Source organism: Phalacrocorax carbo, chromosome 1, assembly GCF_963921805.1.
Source record: "Phalacrocorax carbo chromosome 1, bPhaCar2.1, whole genome shotgun sequence".
NCBI classification, from domain to species: Eukaryota; Metazoa; Chordata; class Aves; order Suliformes; family Phalacrocoracidae; genus Phalacrocorax; species Phalacrocorax carbo.
The window spans coordinates 119,882,343-119,902,106 of NC_087513.1; the positions used below are offsets into that span (position 1 = coordinate 119,882,343).

Genomic DNA, 19,764 nt, shown 5'->3' on the forward strand with positions numbered 1-19,764 from the left:
TGGGGCCTGTAAATTAAAAAGCACCAGTAGCTGGAAAAAAGTTACTGCTTCTCCTTGCTGCAGGACACTACAAAGGTAGAAGTTTTTCTCTTCCTTCTAAAAATAATCATGCAATTTTTGACTGTGATCTTCATTCTTTTTAATAGTTGTGTGTGAGGAGGCTGTATAAGAGTCTAAAGTGTAGTTAAGTAAGGTTGCCGGGAGTAGGAGTTGCTGTTTTCTGGGTGGGGATAAAGAAAAGACATTAGTATTTTTTCCTCTTTAAAGGGAGACAACTGAGAGATGACATTTAAGTTGGAACACATTTTTTTAAAGCATGTACTCTGTGGGGGCAGTGTTCAGCCACACAATCTAGCAAGCAGTATTCATGTGTAGCATCACAAGCTTTGCGTTGCTTCATTTTTTTCTAAGACAGCTAGAATTAATAAACGTACAACCAAAGACTATGTAGTTTACCCAGATCTCTGGAAGTCACAGCGTATGTCAGGCAGAAGTCCATGCAAGCCTCTGGCTGGACACAGAGTGAATAAATGCAAGAGCTGTGTGGGTTCAGCACCGCAGCTTTGCACCTTGGGTTTGAGAGCAGATTTTGTTATTACCCCTCGAGTTGCAAAGCCAGGATCATTAGAGGAAAATGAGGCGACTCCTCTTCATGACCATCCGCAGGTTGGTCTTTCATGGAGATGTGGTTGTGTAGTGCAGTGCTTTGTGTTGTGCCAGGGGAGGTTTCTGACACACAGGCAGGCAAACATCTAAAGGTTCAAGAAAACCCGTATCATCCTGATGACAAGGGAGGGGCAGCTGTGGTGAGGGTGTGTTATCAGACTTCCAGTACCAGCACATTTGTGCAGGTGCCACATTTCACATGTGGATTCTGGCCACTTTCAAAAAGGCACTTTAAAATTGCAGTTCTTTTTTTCCTCTCCTTTCTTTCTTCCATCCGATGTTGTCAAGGCTCAGTACACAAAGAAAACACTACGCCCGCATGGCACAGTGAAGGGTTGCACTAACCTATTGAACATTTCTCAGCTCCAGGTGGAGAACAGCCAGGTAGCCCCAGAAATCCACTGCTTACTGTAGGTGTCTTCGTTAGCCTGTGTATGTAGTGTGTGCACACTGTGGTCTGCCCTGTAGACCTAGCTAAAAAACTTCTAGGTATGTGGTAACATATAGCCCTTGCACTAAAATATTTCAAAGCTGTCACTTTTTTTGTCAGACTCCTTAAGCCTCAGTTTCCCATATGCCATGATTTTATCTTGCAAAATTTTTTCTTCTTGTTTTATTTTTCCTGGTAGACTTACTACACTATTTTTGCATTTCATCCTATTTAAGATAAGAATGGCTAAAGGTTACTGTATAACCTCTTTTTGAAGGAAACACATCCTTGTTTAGGAGGCCATATGCTAAAACCAGTACATGAATAACTCCAAACACAGCCCAGTCAATATAAATAATAATATAAAAGTGACATAAAATTGTTCCTGGGTAATATTTATGTTAAATTAAAAATTTATAGGAAGCGTTCATTCCACTAAATTGAAAGGCAGGTAGAGAACTGGAGAGGCAATAAAAAGAATGACTAATAGAAACATTATTATCAGTAAATTATTTCCTTTAGCAATAGAAAATCACAAAAGAATCTGGTGGCCACTGAATGAGGAGTGTATGTTTGTTGCAGCTAAAGCACTGAGTCCTCATTCAAGGAAAAGTCTTGTAGTTCATTAATAGAAAGAGAAAAAAGTTCATACTGAAATATTAAAGAAAGGATATGTGGAGAAAGATGAAGGAACTGTAAAATGAATACCTATAAAGAAATTAAAGTAGTTCAGTCATCTTTTCTTTCTGGTCAAAACTGAGAAGTTTCCCCATAGTACTTTTTTTTTTTTTTTAATTTTGATAAAAGGAGACGGGAATATCTATTTTGAAAATTTATTGCTTTATTAAAAAGAAAGATTGAATAGCAAGTGTGGAATTAATCTGTTTTTTTCTGAACTTGTTTTACACATTGAAAGTATAACTTACATTGTGGCTAATCTTCCTGTTCTGACATCTGCTCAGACTAGAAAACCTGTAAACTTAATTCAACCAAAGAATTAAAAGAACAGAAAGCTATTTCAAGCAAACATTTGTTTCTCCTAATTCATTGTCCCAAGCGTTTGAGTTAAACAGATCTTGTTGTTGGCAGGTGGAGGTTAAAAAAAAAAAAAATCTAGCTTTGAAAAAATACTGTTGGGTTGTTTTTTTCTTTAAATCATTCTCTCTGGAAATCACTTTCCCTGGAACACATTACATCAAAGGCCTCCAGTTTCTTCAGTCACCCATAGAAAATATCTCAACAAAACCTTTACATAAAGAAAAGCTGACCATGAACATAAAAATTCTCCTAATTGTCCCTTCTCTAACATCAAGTCAAGCAAAGTCTGCATTTTGGAGAGGGTTTTAAGCTATAGAGGAGGGGACTGAGATACTAAGCTTCTAAGATAGGTGTAAGACTTGCCTCTGACAAGTGTTTCTACCACAAGAGAGGTGAGTTAGCCACATAGCAGACTATGTCTTGGTGTGTGCTACTCTCATTGCTGGTGGCCCACCCATGTAGACCTGCCTGTGCAGCCCCACAGCCCTGTACGCCTGATCTCAGGTGACTGAAGTTAAGCACTCGCACACTCTCTCCGACCATGTCCAGCAGCTGCTGTACTGACTGAGCTTCCCAAAACAGCTTTCAGCGAAATATTTAAACACCTTTCAGCAAAATATTTCACTGAGGAACATTGGCTTTTTGCAAAAACTGGTGTAACATTTTTTCCCCAAAAAATAATTCTTGTATACTCTGTGGCAATTTCTTGGGTTTTTTTTGAAAACACAAAGAAAGCATAAGAGAGTTAGGGAGAAGTGTTTCAAATCTATCCTCTGGAAAGCAATTTTAGTGATTTGAAAAGAGCCATAGCACTCGATATCTACTGAGGGTTTGAATCAGTAAATACAAGTGGTGTTTGATTTTCTCTGCTATGATCACTGTTGGAAGCTGGAGTCACTCAGTGCCCCATGTTTGATTTCAGAAGCTGTACAAAAGAGTGTTTGGACCAGACAGTAATCAGTATTGAGTGAAGCACTTATGGACAACCAAAGTGGTAGGCCAAAAAATCAACAGGCCATGACTGCAGATTTCAAACAACTTCCTAACAGAACCAAACTGAAGAAAGGTGGTCTTCCATCACCTTCCGTACTACCATCTTTAGAAGCTTTTGCAGTACCTCTCCCACCAGAATTAGAAGATGAAGATTTTCCTGTGTTGGAGAACACAACTGAGAAAAAACCTAACTATGAGCAGGAGTTCAAGAAACTGTATGACGGAGAACAGGACAAGGTAAGACAGATTCCAGAAGAGGGCATAGATCCTTCCCACTCTTAGTCCAATGTTTCACTTTGTGCCCCAAAATTAATTCCCTTGTCTGTTTGGGCAATCTGCACTTCTTAGCTCTAAGCAGAGGAGTGCTTTTTGGATCAGGGCCAAGCAGTCATTTGTATAACTAGGAAGATAAGTACCTGCAATTTATCTGAAGGCATAAAAAAATGCAGGTGTAAAAAAAATTAAGATGGCAGCAGCCTAGCATCTGATTTAATCTATTGTACTCATCATTGGTAACAATTAGCAAATGTTGAACAGAAATCTGAGATATTTTTTACTTGAGGCTTTGCTACCTTCAACGGAAGTACAAAGAAAGGTTAATAATAACCTGTCTTGAATATTTGACACTGAAAACAGATTGATTTTAAGTCTGTGTCATAGTTAATGAAGTTCCTTGAGAATGGTTAGGATTTACTATCTAGTAACATCATAATGAAGATGGTGGGGAGGGGTTACCAGCTGGAAAAGATGCCTAAAAGGTTTTTTTTCTGGAAACAACTTATTTTAAAATTACAGAAAATTGATTGTAGGTTTAACTCTAGCAGGCAACAGAACATACGTTGTACAACCAATATGAGGAAAAGATCCGACCCTGCATTGATCTCGTTGACAGCCTAAGAGCTCTCGGAATAGAAAAAGACCTAGCTTTGCCTGCAATCGCAGTGATCGGAGACCAGAGCTCTGGGAAAAGCTCCGTCCTAGAAGCCCTGTCTGGTATTGCTCTTCCTAGGGGCAATGGTAAGAACTCACCTTCTCAGGTTTGCACCTGAATTTCACTTTGATGTGGTGGAAGGGATTTTTTTTTCCTTTTTCTATGCCCCTTTTTGGCCTAGGATTGGATAACTCCATGACTGAGACGATATCTAAATTGTAAGACTTCAGGGACCTTCTCAGCTCTGGTTTCCAGTACAAGAAATGGATATACAGGTGGGGCACAGCAGGGTAACTCCAGCAAGGCACATGTTCTGGGTGGTCAAGAGACCAGAAGTAAGAAGAGTGTAATGTAGTGTGCTTGTCCCAAACTGTGGACAGACTGAAAGGTAGCATCAGCTGACTCTGCATTTCCCAGCAAGGAGTAGTGCAGCAGAATATCAGTTTCACATAGAAGACTAGTTTTGACATTTGCTTTTGGGGATGGTTAGGGTTTTTTAACAAGATTTTATTACACAGACCTTTTTTGGCAAAAAAAAAAAAAAATGTACAAAAATCTTTACTTACAAACCTGTGCCTTGGATGTTTTTTAAGTCAGAGAAGATTGTTGGACTTTGTAGCTCAAGAAGATTCACATTCCAGCATATACACACATATATAAGTTCTGCATGAGTTGTCAGTACCATATAGTCTTTCAGGCTGGACTTGAGGAAAAGGTTTTCATAGGATGTAGGTGCAGCACTGAAAGAGGTCACCCAGAGACGTGTGAATCTGTAGCCTTGGAGGTTTGCAAGACAAGACATGGCCGGACAGAGCCATGGCTGACCTCATCTAGTGCCAGTGACAGTCCTACTCTGAGCAGGAAGTCAGATGAGAGCCCTCTGGCAATGTCTCTCGGAACTTTTTTGTGTCTCTGTGCAAAGTATTAGGCAACCCTGTGTATGCCATGCAGTCCATGGCTATGTATCATGCATAACAACAGCTGAGAGAGTTAACTCTGCCTTTGAAACTGCTGCAGGTATTGTTACTCGATGTCCCTTGGAACTTAAACTGAAAAAAACACCTGCCACCCAGGCATGGAAAGGGAAAATCTATTACCGCAACATCAGCACAGAGCTCCAGAATGCCTCTGAGGTGGAGAGGGCAATAAGAGAAGGTGAGTTGTAATGTATTCCCTCTGATTTGGCTTGCTCCATCTCCTCTGAATCCTTTCTCCCCTTTTCTTAGGCTGAGCAGCGGTTCCCAGACTAACACAGTGTAGCCACAAGTAACACCAAGAGCTGAATTCAGAGCAGAGAAGGTGGGGTAGCATAGTATAATTCTCTTGAGAGAGTTGTACTACTTACTACTCCAGTGGTGAAGATGATCCATGATGTCTCATAAAAGCTCAGACTGTGCCCTCAGCTGGATGCTGTCTCCCTGGTTTGGGGAACTTGTCTGTCAAATTGTAAACATGCAAATCCCTAAATGGTTCCTGTCATCAGTTCAAAAGCTCAGAGAATGTTTGAGGTGTCTGTGGCTGGAACTCTTACGATTTTGGAGAAATTTGCAAGTAGGCAGAGTGGAGGGCATATAGAGCTTCTGCCAGCTAGTGTGACCACAGCCTCAATCATTGCCCTTCCCATGTCACAGCTTTACTTTTATGGTATTTCATGCCATGTAAGGAAACATTTTTCTTCCCAAAGGGCAGAAAGCATTAGCACTAAATGTGAAAGTTGATTTGTCCTTATTTCCTTGACTAGCACAGCTCTGCAACATTGTTATTTTTCCTAATTTTTTTTTTCATTAGATTTTCAATATATTATTTGGATATTTTCAATATACCCTCCCAAAACTGGCAAGGCAAGTGGCATGAATTGATTAAGTTAATTACAGAGTTGAAAACCTCTCATGAGAATGACTACAGGTTTCCTTGCTTCTCTGTGCTGTTCACAGTTCAAGCATTATTGCCTTAAAAGATCTGGGACAAATTACTTGATCTCTCAACCTCTCTATCAAAATGTGAAGAATATAGAATAAGACCTATTTATCTTTGAAGGCAGCCAAGGATTAATTAATGCCTACTAAATGTCTTGATGTTGAGGAAACATTTCTACAACTGACCAGTATTTTATCTGCTCACTTTTGTTGTGGTTTATTTACATGTATTTTGTCTGTATATTCGAGAGTTCATAAGTATATGCTCTGTAAAATACTACACTTCACATTCAAAAGGACTCCACATATCCATGTATTGAATAATAATTTCCTTACTTTTTGTATAAATGGATTTAAATGCATGGCTGCATCCGGGAGAAAAAAAAAAAACAAGCCAAAAGGAACTTTAGGGGGTAGTAGGTGCATTTCAAAGTCATTGTGTTCAGCTTCACTTTGATGCATTGTTTGAAGGTGGTGTTCATTGCTCTTTTGTTTGGTTTTTTTTATCCTTGCAGCCCAGGATGTTGTGGCTGGTACTAGAGGTGCTATTAGTGGAGAACTAATTTCCCTAGAGATTCGGTCCCCAGATGTCCCAGATCTGACGCTAATTGATCTTCCTGGAATTGCCAGAGTGGCCGTCGGAGATCAGCCAAGAGACATTGGGGAACAGGTAAAACTCAGTCTTATACACCAACCTGTGCACAGGGTCAATCCTATAACCTACCTCATATGTGAGCCTTTGTTGTAAGATGCTGGAGTTATTATGCTGGGCTTGCAAGCCAGCAATAGAGCTACGCTTACAAACAGATCTATTTTTCAGGCAAGGAACTGCCAGGTGGAACAGTGAGGTCCAGAATCTCCTGTCTGCCCTGTCATGCAGCAGGGAGCTGCCCTTGCTAGCCATGAAGGAGCTTCCTTAGGTGCCTTGACATAGCCTACCCCCAGCAGCATGGAATAACCTGGCTGTATGGACCCTGAACACAGTGTTGCCCCCGTGTCCCTTGGCTAGACCACAGTCTGGAAGATAGATACATCCCAAAATGAGTTGTCTCTTACCAGCTCTGTGAATGTATTTGGCAAAGGTGAATATAGCTGAGCTCTTGTAAGCTCTTCTGGAGCAAGGCAGCAAACTGGCTCTCGTACAGTTCATTGCTCTGTCATACCTTACTTACAGAGCACATCAGACTCAGACCCATCCTGGTTTTTCTTATCCCTTAAGGGATCCCAGCAGACCCTTTTTGAAGTAAACAGAATATGTGTTAGCACGGAGGGGATCTCTACTCTTCCTCTGCCTGCTTTTAGAAGAAATACATTATTTGCATTTAGAAGAATGCAAATAAGACTCTAACTGGACAAGGCAAGCTGTGAGGGTGATGTGCAGGAGCTGGGTCTATTGTTTCTCCTAAAATACTTTAAAATAGGTACTTAGAGTAAGAGCAGCCCAAACTAAACTAGACAACTCAACAAAAATGATACATGATTGGATTGCCTGGGCTTTATTCTCTGGGAGAAGAGTAATTTAATTTCACAATTAGATAGTAATCTTTCTATTGTATTCAGAAGAAAACAGCAGGTATGACATGATCTACAGATTTCCATCATCCTCAGCTGCCTGCATGCTTCAGAGATGGAGGCTATAGCATTGTAGCATGTCAGAAATTGGAATGGATGGGAAGTAAAAAAGAGAGGCATCTTTACCAAAACTCAGAAGAAAGAAGAGTTAACTTACTTTGGCATAAGCACAATAGAGCTGTGTGAACCTCTTGCAATATAACACAAACTATGAGAAACTTTTCTAGTTCTGCATTGAAGCATAGAAAAAATGCCAACTAGATGTCATGTGCTACTCAGTTGGTTTTTTTTTTCAAAAAAACTCCACTGAAATATAAGCCAAAGACATTTGCTCTCCTTTCAGAGATAAAAATTTGAGATTTATTGGCATAATCTAGCTTGCTTTCTTTCCGTAAGTGTGTACCTAGACATCAGACCTTGTTTTCCTTACATGTGATTATTTATGAAATATCTTTTGTATTTCCATAATGAAAGATTATATACATGAGAAGTTAAACTTCACATAGCTTTCAGGACAGGCATAACAACAGTCTAGTCTCATTCACGTTAGATATTTGGATTAATCCTGACGTCGGAAAAGAGGCTGCATTTTCAGCTGACTCATTTCCATGACACCCTTTAGCATGTAATACTATCCTCAGTATATGTAACATTAAGTGTCATCAGACAGTGGCTCATATTGTTAGAAATGGTCACATCCTGCATGCAAGCTTCTGATTTCCCTGAACTTCATTACTGCTGTATTGCATTGTAGATCAAAATGCTACTTAAAAAAATTATTGGCTGCAAAGAGACACTCAATTTGGTAGTGGTGCCATGTAATGTGGATATTGCAACAACAGAAGCACTGAAAATGGCTCAAGAGGTGGACCCCAGTGGAGAAAGAACACTAGGTGAGTTAATTTTTAAGCTACAAGTTGAACAGAAGTGCAAATCTTTTTTTTTCCATGAAGGTCTGATCTTCTGTATTCCATGCCAGATCTGTGAAATCAGCTACTAGAAGAAGGGGAAAAAAGAAAACAGGTTAAATAAACTATTTACAAAGCTTGAGATGATCCAGAAGCTCTAAGAATCCTGCAGTTTTGAGTCTTGCTGGCATTCATGTTACGAATAATTGGAAATTGAAAATCTCAGAGTTAATGGTGGGAAAGTTTTACTGCTGCGTGTTAAAAAAGGTTTGCAAGGCAAAAGGTGTGGTGGGACCCCAATTGCTGAGCAAGTTTTACAGTGCAAAGCCCAGGAGCTGAGAGCTTTCCAGGAGAGAGAAAACAAAACAAAGAGAAATTGCTTTATAAAGCATGATACAGGGCATTCCTGCTTTGGTGGCAGGGCGTCCTACTGCACCTCTCCCACCTTTAACTTCTGCACTTCTGTCACCTTTAATTTCTGCACTCAACTAACTTTCTCATTGGGTAACCTCACAGGGATCCTCACGAAACCCGACCTGGTGGATAGAGGAACAGAAGAGTCTGTCATTAACATAATACGAAACCTCGTCATCCCCCTCAAAAAAGGTTACATGATCGTGAAGTGTCGTGGACAGCAGGACATCCACAACAAACTGTCCTTGGCCACTGCGATCCAGCAGGAGAGAAAATTCTTTGAGACTCACAAACACTTCAGGTACTTCCTGCAGAAAGGACCTAATCGAAAACATATTAAAGTCACTTCAAAGCTTCCTGTTGACTCATTGAGATTTAAATTAGGGTTACAAACAGGTATTAATTATACCCACTATTTCTCATTGCCCATGTAGTGTTGCATTCCAGTAAGCCAGAAGAATTTTACATGTCAAATAAACTTGTAAAATGCATGTAAACTTGTAAACTGAAAGTTCAATACACATCTCTCCTTAACCCTAGAAGTGCAATGAGCTTCAGAAGTTTAAAATGGTCCCAAAGACTTCAAATTAAGCATCTGAGCACTTGAAGTCAAGCACTGAAGTATTTCTATTCACTGGAGAACATGGTGAAACTCAGCATGAGAAAGGATACTGCCTGTGCTGAGGGCACAGACTTCCCCAGAAGATGACTCAGAGGCAAATCAATCATAATATAGAGAATGGCAGGTGAAAAAGGTTTTGAATCAGTGTACTTCACACATGCAGAAATAATACTGCAGAACAATAATCTGCTGTTAGTGTTTGCTATTTTCAGGTTCTGCTCTGTTTCCCTTCGCTTAGCCAGCAGCGCTAGCTGTCAAACAACTCTTGCATAAAAGCCATGGTGCCCAGAGCCCCGGGCTGCTGCCACATCTGTACTAGCACTCCCCAGATGGCCCTTTCTTTACTCAACTTGTGTGGTAGAACTAGTGAAAACAGAGCAGAGCATCAGTGCTGCCTTCTTGCCCTGCACACATGGTCTATCAAAAATCACCTTTTCCTCTTTTTTGCAGTATTCTTATGGAAGAAGGAAAGGCTACTATCCCTTGTCTGGCAGAGAAGCTCACAAATGAACTTGTGAGGCATATTATTGTAAGTAATAGAGGTGCCATACTAAGCTGCTTGTATCAGTTACTATCCAAAAATAAGTTCAGCCCTTCAACCTTGGATTGCAATCCATATCTTTATATGCATATATATATATCGCAATGCATGTCTTTATATGCATAGATAGTACTTATCCTTCAATCCAGCAATCTGAGAACAGATTGTACTGAGAGTTAGAGGTAAAGAGACCCTCAGATTTGCCTTTAAGCTGAAGATTGACAATAGGCAAATAATTTCGTCTACTTGTAACTCATAACTCCTGCCTTTTCAATGGCAGCCATGGTATTTCTTTTTGTTTGTGAAGAGTGTTGATTGGCTGAGTGACAAGTTACTGTTATGAGTTTATTTCTATTTAACTCAAAATTTCTTCAAAATTTCAAGTAGGATCTACATGTTTTATTATATTACTATACTAACATACTAATATAAGTATTTTAATTTTATATACATATGTCTGTAAGTAATATATCTTATTCCAGTACAGGAAAATGCTAAAATACAAGGAACCTCTAAATTCAGTCCTGAAGGAGAAAAAAAAAAAAGTATTTATTTAACCTTACATAAAATAAGCAGCTAAACATCTACTCTGCTGACCTCAAAGTGAGGTCCAGCCTGATTTCCTAGGGATATCCTAGCTCCCTGCCTTCTGTCAATGAAGGCCATATTTGGACTTCAATGCTATCCTACTATGATGCGTGGGATGGACAGCGAGCGCTTGGACTCCTAAGAGCAACAAAGATCATGTGCAGGTGTAGGTCACTCTTAAGAGGGATTTTGTTTCCTTCCAAAACTGACATGTTCAACCTACCTAAATATCCTTCTTCTGCTTTCTAACCCCCAGAAAAATTTGCCAACTCTAGAGAACCAAATACGTGAGGTGCTCCAGAAAACTGTACAGGATCTACAAAAGTATAGAAAAGGCACACCCAGAGCAGAGTCTGAGAAGCTAATTTTCCTCACAGATGTAAGTACGAGTATTGGTTTGGTCATGGAGCAGGGTGAGGAGGTAAGTTTGGGAGGAAAAAAAACTACCTAAAGTTAGCAAACCATCAGCATGGACCACCAGGAAGCTTGTGGTGTCTGTCACTGAAGTGTTTTGAGAGTATCATAGACAATCTCTGGCAGGAAGGATCATACCTGAATAAATAGTGGACCACAGGAGCTCGTGGCCCCTTCTATCAATTTTTGTCCTGTGACTATGTGACAAGAGAGCTGAACAACAGCTCGGTTGATTGGTCAAAATCAAGCGCCTCAGAGAGGAATAACTTACACGCCTGCCTGCCTCACATTTTGAAGGCTTTCCATTGTTTACAGCACTCACAAGATCAAATGCGTTCCTGATATCAAAATACGGTTTACAAGCCCATATAAGTGTCTCAGCTTGGGTAGCTAACCCCTCAGAGTAAGCTTTCAGCAGGCCAGCAGAATTGCTTATGAAGGGTCATCAGCCTTCAAAAGCTTCATACAAGTCTGGTCAATTAGAATTTAGTAAATGGTTCTAAGAGTCCACAGGAAAAGAAAAAAAAAAAAAAAAAACTAAACCAAACCAAACCAAAGAGTATCAAGTTTGTTCTGTAGCTGTGTTGCTTTGGAAAAGAAAAAAAAAAAGGCACTAAGAGCGTAAAATGTAAGGAAGGGATGTTACTTTAGCATCAAATGACTGTTAATTTACTTAACATATACAAGTTAGTCTGAAAAAATGAAACTTTACTACATTGCTTGCTTGTTCTTTAATTCATTACAGTTGATCAAACTCTTTAATGAAGACATCTCTCAGACAATGCGTGGAGAGGAACAGGTGTTTGGAAGTGAAACCAGACTGTTTACAAAAATCCGCAGAGAGTTTCAAACTTGGGCAGCGATTCTCATGGAGTGTGCTGCAATGGGTAAGCACAGAAAACCATCACTTGCAGCTGACCTGAGATTCCATTCCCGTGTTTTTAAATCAAGACACCATATCATCGATGGGTTGTTTTCAAGAAAGTGAAAAACAAGAAGCTAGGAGCATTCATCTGTTGTAGTGTTAGGCAAGTTATGCTTTGCTCCTTGGGGACAAAGACCCAGCTTGCATTAAATGCTGTCATTACAGAGAGATCAGTGGATGTCTGTCTTCTCCCAGCAAAGCAATAAAATCAAGGCTGTGGACCCTGGCACAGAATTGGTTGGTGATTTTCTGAACAATTCTTCTAGATAATAGCAACAAAACGAACACCAACATGAAGTAATAATGAAAATAATAATAATAATAATAATAACTGTATCATAAATTTCTAATAATCCTATTGCTGTTATTGTTATTATTAATAACTATTATTATGTTTTGGAATTTTGGTCTTTTTTTTGTTCTGCTTTAGTTCTAGTTTAAGGTGTGGAGAAAATGATTCTGTGTCTGCAATAACTACAGCCTTGTAAAGAGTGGCCCTTCCTGTGCACCACCCACCTTGCTGATTGCTTAACTGAACTCAGCTCTAAACTGAGGTGAAGGGTGATCCACACAGACTGAACTCTACTGTATACTCAACATTTTTTGCAGCATCTTTTTCACATCTTTCAGACACCCTGTCATTTGTTCCTAGAAATGAAATAGCATCATCTGCCAGTCAAGCAGTAGCTCTTGAAACAAGTTCTTTTAGTCTTTGATGCATATCTATGTCAACATCACTAGTAACTCTAAAATGATAGGTACAAATAGGCTGCAGAGGTGCCATCAGCCAGAGACAAATATACGTGTACATATGCATATATGTGAAGAGAGGCAGACTGACAGACATTGGCGTATGTTGCGGTCTCTTACATCCCATCCACGAAGTGCCAAGCCAACCAACATGATTTTATGGAGAGGAATAGAAGGGTAAGACAATGAGGGCATGAAAAAATAGACATAAAGATGGCAGAAAGCACTAGCAGAAGAATGCAGCTTCTGCAGAGGACAAAGAGCAACTGAGTTGCAGAAGATACACAAGGCATCACATGGCAGCTGAACGACAGTGGGGAATCCTCCAGGCACTTTCAGGTTTTCCCTGTTGATTTAAACTAGGACATCTGACTTCACAATAGGATCAGGGTAGCAGTACGCAGCAGCTCTTATGACAGCACAGCTTCTGCTGACAATATGCTACCCCAAAATCATGTGTACGTGTGCTCAGGTGAAGTATCTACATGTGCAACAGAGTAAGTTCACTTAAATAGCTTGAAAACTAGAGGTAGCTCTAGCAAGCCCTTCCTCAATGAAAAGCATTGTTATCAGCCACTGCTAGGATTTCTGAAGGTACAACATTCCATGTCAGATGTTTCTGTTTGACTTCAGCTTTCTTATGATGAATGAAAGTATTAAAAATAGCAGATACTTAGGATACTTGAAGCCTTGAACTTTCTGTTGCAAGCTGACAGATGTTCTTGTGGCCATGTTACAGCATTGTACTACCTTAACTGTTCAGGCATGTTTTCAGACTCTCAGCTCCACATCTACTTCTGTCTTTTTTTTTTTTTTTTAATCCAAATATGGACTCGTATATCTGAATGTTAGAATTGAATGCATTCATGCCTTGACTTGTACTTCCACATGTGCAGTTGATCCAGGTTTCACAAATTTGACCCCCAAACAGGACAATATCAAAACCTTTCAAAACACTTAGAAACACATCTTTGCCTGAATTTGTAAACCAATTCATATAATGTCAACAAAGAAATATTGACTGTGATACCTTAAATAAGAATAGCTAGTCAACAGTACGTTCCCTGGAATAAGACTGTTTAGTGAGTTTGGGTTTTTGTTTTGTTCTGGGTTTTTTAAAACTCAGAAGTAACTGGTAATGGCCGCTTCTGTGAGGGTAGCAATTCCAAGAATAACCGGTACTTCTGAGGCCCATCATAATTTCTGGATTGCTTTCTGTCAATGAGATGCTTGATCCAGTGTGTGAGATGGCTCATTCACTGAGTGATAACGTGTTAACTCAGTTCTGTAGTAACAGTACAGAAGATCGTCTCAGTAGTTGTTCTTCTCAAGAGCATTTCAAAGAGGAGAAATAGGCTTCCTTTTTAAATCTGAAATTTATAAATTGAGTGATTTAGTAGTAAAGCAATGCTATTTTAATATTACAGTTAAAAAAAATGTACCCAACAAAGTGTGGAAGTATGAAGACCGGTATCGTGGCCAGGAGCTCCCAGGCTTTACCAACTACAGGACGTTTGAGGACATTATAAAAGAGCAAATCGTACAACTGGAGGAGCCAGCCATTGAGATAATGAACACTGTGATTGGTATGTCTTACAGGCCACGTGAGCCTGTTGCGTGGGAGACACTGGTGTGCCTGACAATTTGTTTTCCAGGATAAGCCGACATTCTTACTGCAGGAGCACGAGCTCCAGCCAGCATACTTCAGAGTGGGGAAGTGAATCTGATTCAACCTGGGAGCTTGCTTCTTCTCTAGAGCCTCCGATCTCTACATGTGGTCTCCAGCATTTGTTAATGTTTTTCCCAGCGGCTAGTGGAAGGGAGTTAGAAAGTAACTATAATAAATAACAGAGTAAAGAAATAGTATAGTAAAAGTATCTGGTACCAGCCAAGCAGCTTGGTTTTCCCAACCCCCAGGGAGTGGCATTCACAAACCTGAACTGGGAACCCAGCTTCTTTGGCAATTCTTTGCATGATAGTGTATGTATTATGTAGCTACTGCTGGGGCTGGGGGAAAGGGTGCACAGTTCATCCAGTAAAAAACACCCAAGGAAAAATATGTCATGAGCCCCTCTGTCCTACGTTTGCCTTAGAAGGCAGCTATGGCATCTGTGCCAGACTCAGTGCTCTGTATTATATGCACTAGCCCCTCTTCCTGGGGAGGCCACTCAGGTGATGACGTGCAGATGTGCTTACATGGCCAAGTGATGGCACATCTGGTCAGACACAGCTGTAAGCACAGGAATTGCTTTATCAAAGAAACAGTAATATTCAATCTCTCAGGTGTTAAGTGGTTACAGGAGGTCTTTAATGACTCACACTCTTGGACCTAGAAATCCAAATTCCTCCTTGTTTGTATTGGCCATAAAGGCATAGTGCATCAGTACAGCTGCTCAGCTATTTCTGGATGAATGCAGAAAATGAGTAGTTTTCCCAAGTGTCATATTAACAATAGTCTAAAAACCTCACTTGCTTACCTGATGTTATTTTGTCTGTCTGTTCTTCCCTTAGGACTGGTTGAAGAGAAATTTATGGAACACGCTAAAAAGCATTTTGCTAATTTTCACAATCTAAGCAGAGCTACTAAGGTAAGACACCACCTATAACCTGAGGTAAGACAAGAGCAAGACAGCATGGCATTTGTAAATACAGCCATGCTTACAGTGCCTACCCTATTGCATTACTCCTGTGCAAGTGTGGAATTTCTTGCAGGCCTACGATTTTTATGAAATAAGGAAGAGCTTGAAAATGTTAGCGTGTTTATAATGGCACTAATGAAACTGCATTTTGCCTTTCAGTACAACTTTGACAAGGTGTAAAACATATATTCCTCATTCATTCTGTTCACATTCTTGATGCAATCAAAGCAATGTAAGAAAACCTGGCATGGCTGCCTTGAAGAGTTTATAATTAATTTCAGATTTAAGTCCTGCAATGATTTGTAAGTATGTGGGTAGCCTCAGAGCGCTAAAGAGTGCTTTTCCCTCTCTGAAAGGCAAGCCAGGGTATTAGCCAGTGCAGGAATCTCATCTTGGATAAAAGGGAGCAGCAGCAGACAAGTCAAAAATCATTCAACTCTTACAGAGTTAGAAGATGAGTGTTCACAGTTTGGGGGATTGCATGTTTTGGGGTGGAGTTAAATGATAAGGGTGTCATTGAAGGTCTTTTCTGAGAAAGAGCTTTGAGGAAGAGATGAGAAGCAATGCTGGACAGGCAGGAAGCGGAGCCGGTCTGGGATTAGACAGTGCTTCAGCAAGGACTGTTGAACACTGTGCCCACCTTGCCACTCCCTGGGGACACTGCTAAGAACTGGCACCTTTGCAAAGGAAGCAAATGTCTGAGAACTTGTTGTTCTTTTCTTTCCTAGACCAGAATTGAAGACATTCGAGAGAAACAAGCAGCGGCGGCTGAAAGACATATCCGGACCCAGTTTAAAATGGAGAGAATTGTATACTGCCAAGATGACCTTTACATTAATGATTTAAACTTTGTCAGGGCAGAAAACCCTACCAAAGCTGGCAATGGGAGAGAGTTGCAGCTTGGATCCATTTCAAATCAAGACCCTTCTTTTGTCCAGGAAATGGTTTCTCACACGAAAGCCTATTTCAATGTGAGTTTACAGACTACAATACAGTTGTTCTGCAACCTGAATGCTATAGGATATATCCCCTTGTCCAGAGCTCACTGTGTAGTCAATATGAATCTTTCATGCAATACTGCTACTTTGCAAGGAATAGTAGGCAGAGGGCATGTCTTATCCAGATACACACACAGCTTCTGTGTGAATTAATCAGAGCTTCTGACCAGGACAAAATGCTGGTCTGACAGGCTGTGTCAGCACAGGCACTGGGGAGAATTAGTTGCGCATTGTGAGATATAGTAATTAGAAAAGCCTGCAGGTTGTTAAAATGTCAGCTGGCTCCTAAACCACTTGCTAGCTACCCCCCAGCCTGGTGGCATGGCTTCCTGCTGTGGCTGCTCCTTGTTTGGGGAATATGCCATCAGCAAGTGAGTGCTCTTCTCGCCCTCCTCCAACCTTTAAAGGAGAAGGGAGTGACTCCCTGCTGCCTACACAGCCCCATGCCAGTACAGTGCTCTCTTGCTGGCTTTCCTATGGGGACAAGTGTCGGGGGAAGGAAAGGATGTCTCTTACCAGCATGGAGGAGAGAATAAGACGGGGAAGAGCCCTTGGCCCTGTCATTAGGAGTTATTATTATTATTCAGTTGATGGCTACCCCCTTCTCCAGCAAAGGAAGCAACAGTCTTATGATTGCTTTCCCCACTGCAAGCTCATCTCATGTTTTTCAAATAACACTATGTTCCATAAGCTTAACAATATGTTGTACAGTACTTCGGCATTTGGTGCAACATCTGAGAGCTCAGGTCAGCCTCAAGCCTCTCTGCATATTCCTGCTGCCAGCAGAAAGTGATGTCAGTGGCTAAGCTAATGCAGCAGGAGGAGGGATAATAAAACATTAAGTTAACATGGATTCAGCTATCTGTAGAGATCAGAGTGCGTATGCTGTGTTGTGGATAGCTCAATAGACGTTAAGTCTCTGAAGACAAATGGGATGTTTTAACAAAGGATCATGTTAAAGAAAGATGGCAAAGAGAACACATAGTATCAGGATTTGCTTTTGATTTTTGTTTCGTAAAACTCCCTCAGAAAGCAACAAGTTCAATACTAATAATGCAGGAAGGTAGGTAGCAGCTCACCTTGAATTTCAATAGCAAGGTTTTGACAAATTCCTGCAATTAAATGTTCAGACTGCCCAGGCAGATGGAGAGAAAACCATCGGTTTTCAGAAAACAGGAGACAAAGACAGAACTACATAAGCTCTTCCCTTCTGCGTCGCTATACTCTCTGCTATAACACAAATGTCTTAGATGTTAGTTATACATTTTTGTAAATGCCCTAAGTGCCATTTCCAAGAATCATAGACTCAGAGAGTGGTTTGGGTTGGAAGAAACCTTTAGAGGTCATCTAGTCCAACCCCTCTGCAATGGGCAGGGACATCTTTAACTAGATCAGGTTGCTCAGAGCCTCATCCAATCCAACCTTGAATGTCTCTAGGGATGGGGCCTCCACAATGTCTCTGGACAACCTGTTCCAGGACATCACCACCCTCATTGAAAAATATTTTTTCCTTATATCCAGTCTAAATCTACCCTCCTTTAGTTTAAAACTATTACCTGTTGTCCTGTCACAACAGGCTTTGCTAAAGAGATTGCCAGAACATAGCTCCATGGGACTTATGCAAAGCCAAATACACTTTGAATGAGACAGAAGCTCTTAAAGGTCCGTGGCCTTTGCAAACAGTGCGCATGGATCTGTGCCACCTATGGCAGGACTGTCAAGCTTCTGGGTAGAGTTTGGCTCCAGAAAAATAACCCTGTTTAAAGCACCTAAGGTCACTCCAACCACAGTCAGTAGAGCCTAGAGAATACACAGGCTCAGTAAGAGCTTTAGTTGACTCAGCTGAATGGCTTGCTATTGACTAGATCTCTGCAAACTAGAGAGAAAAACCAAACGTCTAGTCTTAGGTATTTTTCAGCTTGAGCTCAACCTCATCCTTGTTCATGAAAAATGTGTAGCCACTGAGCACCAGAGGTATCTAAAGCCAGAAACACCTTAAACTTCTCTGGAAACAGGCTCCCTAAACCCTACAGGACCTAAAAATCAAATGTGCTGCTACCTGGTCTTCTGACTGCCTTTTTCAAGTCAGGTGCCACAAAAAGAAAGGAAGATGGCACCTCTCTCAACTGCAGCCAGTCACTCAGGTGTAAGTGCTCACCTGGCACGAGGAGGGCTGGAGGCAGCTCCCTCCTGGCATTGGATAGGTTTTGAATGTCCCATTGCCCACGAGCATCAGCTAAGCCCCCAAGCCCTGCAGATGTCCCTGGAGAAAGGGGCCCACAAGCTCTTCTAGGTCAATCTGTTTCAATTTGCATAAATAACTAAACCAGACAGTTTGTCAGGTTAAGCAGAAAATTACCTCATTGAGATATCAGTAGGCACAGTCTACTCTCTATTGCTGAGGACATTTTCCCTGGAGGCTAAAGCATACTCCAAAGCTGTCTTACACTTAAAAGGGCAACCACATCAGAAATACTATCTAAATACAAGAATTTACCACCTTTGGGAAAAAAGCACTGTTTGATTTCCTGTACCATAATGGACTGGTAATGTTCAGAGAAGACAGGTTTGACGTCAGAAACTGTTCACAAGTACAATTTGTCAGGTATGTCCTCATGTAACTCTTACCAGTAATAGCTGGCAGAGCTAAGGAGGGAACAGCCTGCCTTGGGCTCAGTTTGCTGAGGAAAAAAAAGCAACAGCTGACATTCCTGTAACTCTTAATTTGTAGAACTTTAGGCAACTAATGTCAAACATTTTTTAGTTCCTAGAAGCACTCTCTTCATGAACAATACATTTTAAAAACATGCTCTCACTTCTTACTAGATTACCTATAGCCCCTTCTTTTTTTAGTTCTTTTTTTGGGAAACAAGTCTTCTGCCTTTTTTTCCCCTTCTTGCAGGGAGCATGTAAACGCCTCGCCAATCAGATACCACTTATCATCCTGTCTTTTGCCCTTCATGACTTTGGAGATAGCTTACAGACCACGATGTTGCATCTTTTGCAAGAAAAAGACAACTTAAGCCATCTCCTTCAGGAGGACAGTGAAGCTGCAAAACATAGGAGCTACCTCACTCAACGAGTTAGTCGTCTCACCAAAGCCTGCCAGTGCCTGAGAGACTTCATGTCGCTGTAATGTCTTATTTTTTCAGAAGTATCTTCTAATTCTGTTTTCAACCATTATTGAAGAACTTTGTAAAGCCCCCTAAAAATTTAATGTCAGCACAGACCTTTAACCCTTATTTCGAGTGTTCAGTTCTGCTTTATTTTCCATAACTAGTTACATGCAAACACTTACCCTTATGTAAAGTGCTCACCTGGGGGACTTGTGGTTAAATAAATGTTATCCCATTTTTAAACATTTGCTTTATGAACTGTGCACATCATTGAAATAATTATTTAAAAGCTAGAGCTCTGAG

General features: G+C 40.6%; 1 protein-coding gene across 2 annotated transcripts; it reads left to right on the forward strand.

Moving 5' to 3' along the window:
- On the forward strand, positions 1–19,763 carry LOC104044731 (interferon-induced GTP-binding protein Mx). 2 transcript variants are annotated; one of them, XM_064472126.1, is made up of 14 exons: positions 1–75; positions 3,057–3,364; positions 3,949–4,144; positions 5,076–5,213; positions 6,490–6,644; positions 8,301–8,439; positions 8,971–9,169; positions 9,941–10,019; positions 10,876–10,998; positions 11,779–11,920; positions 14,136–14,294; positions 15,220–15,296; positions 16,076–16,318; positions 19,248–19,763. In XM_064472126.1, exons 2-14 carry the CDS (start codon positions 3,113–3,115, stop codon positions 19,479–19,481), a joined length of 2,136 nt encoding a protein of 711 aa, XP_064328196.1. In that variant the 5' UTR covers positions 1–75; positions 3,057–3,112; the 3' UTR covers positions 19,482–19,763. The 2 variants fall into 2 exon arrangements, with proteins under 2 accessions (XP_064328196.1, XP_009502896.2); XM_009504601.2 differs by having other exon boundaries at positions 3,952–4,144.
- The last annotated feature ends 1 nt before the right edge of the window (position 19,764 follows it).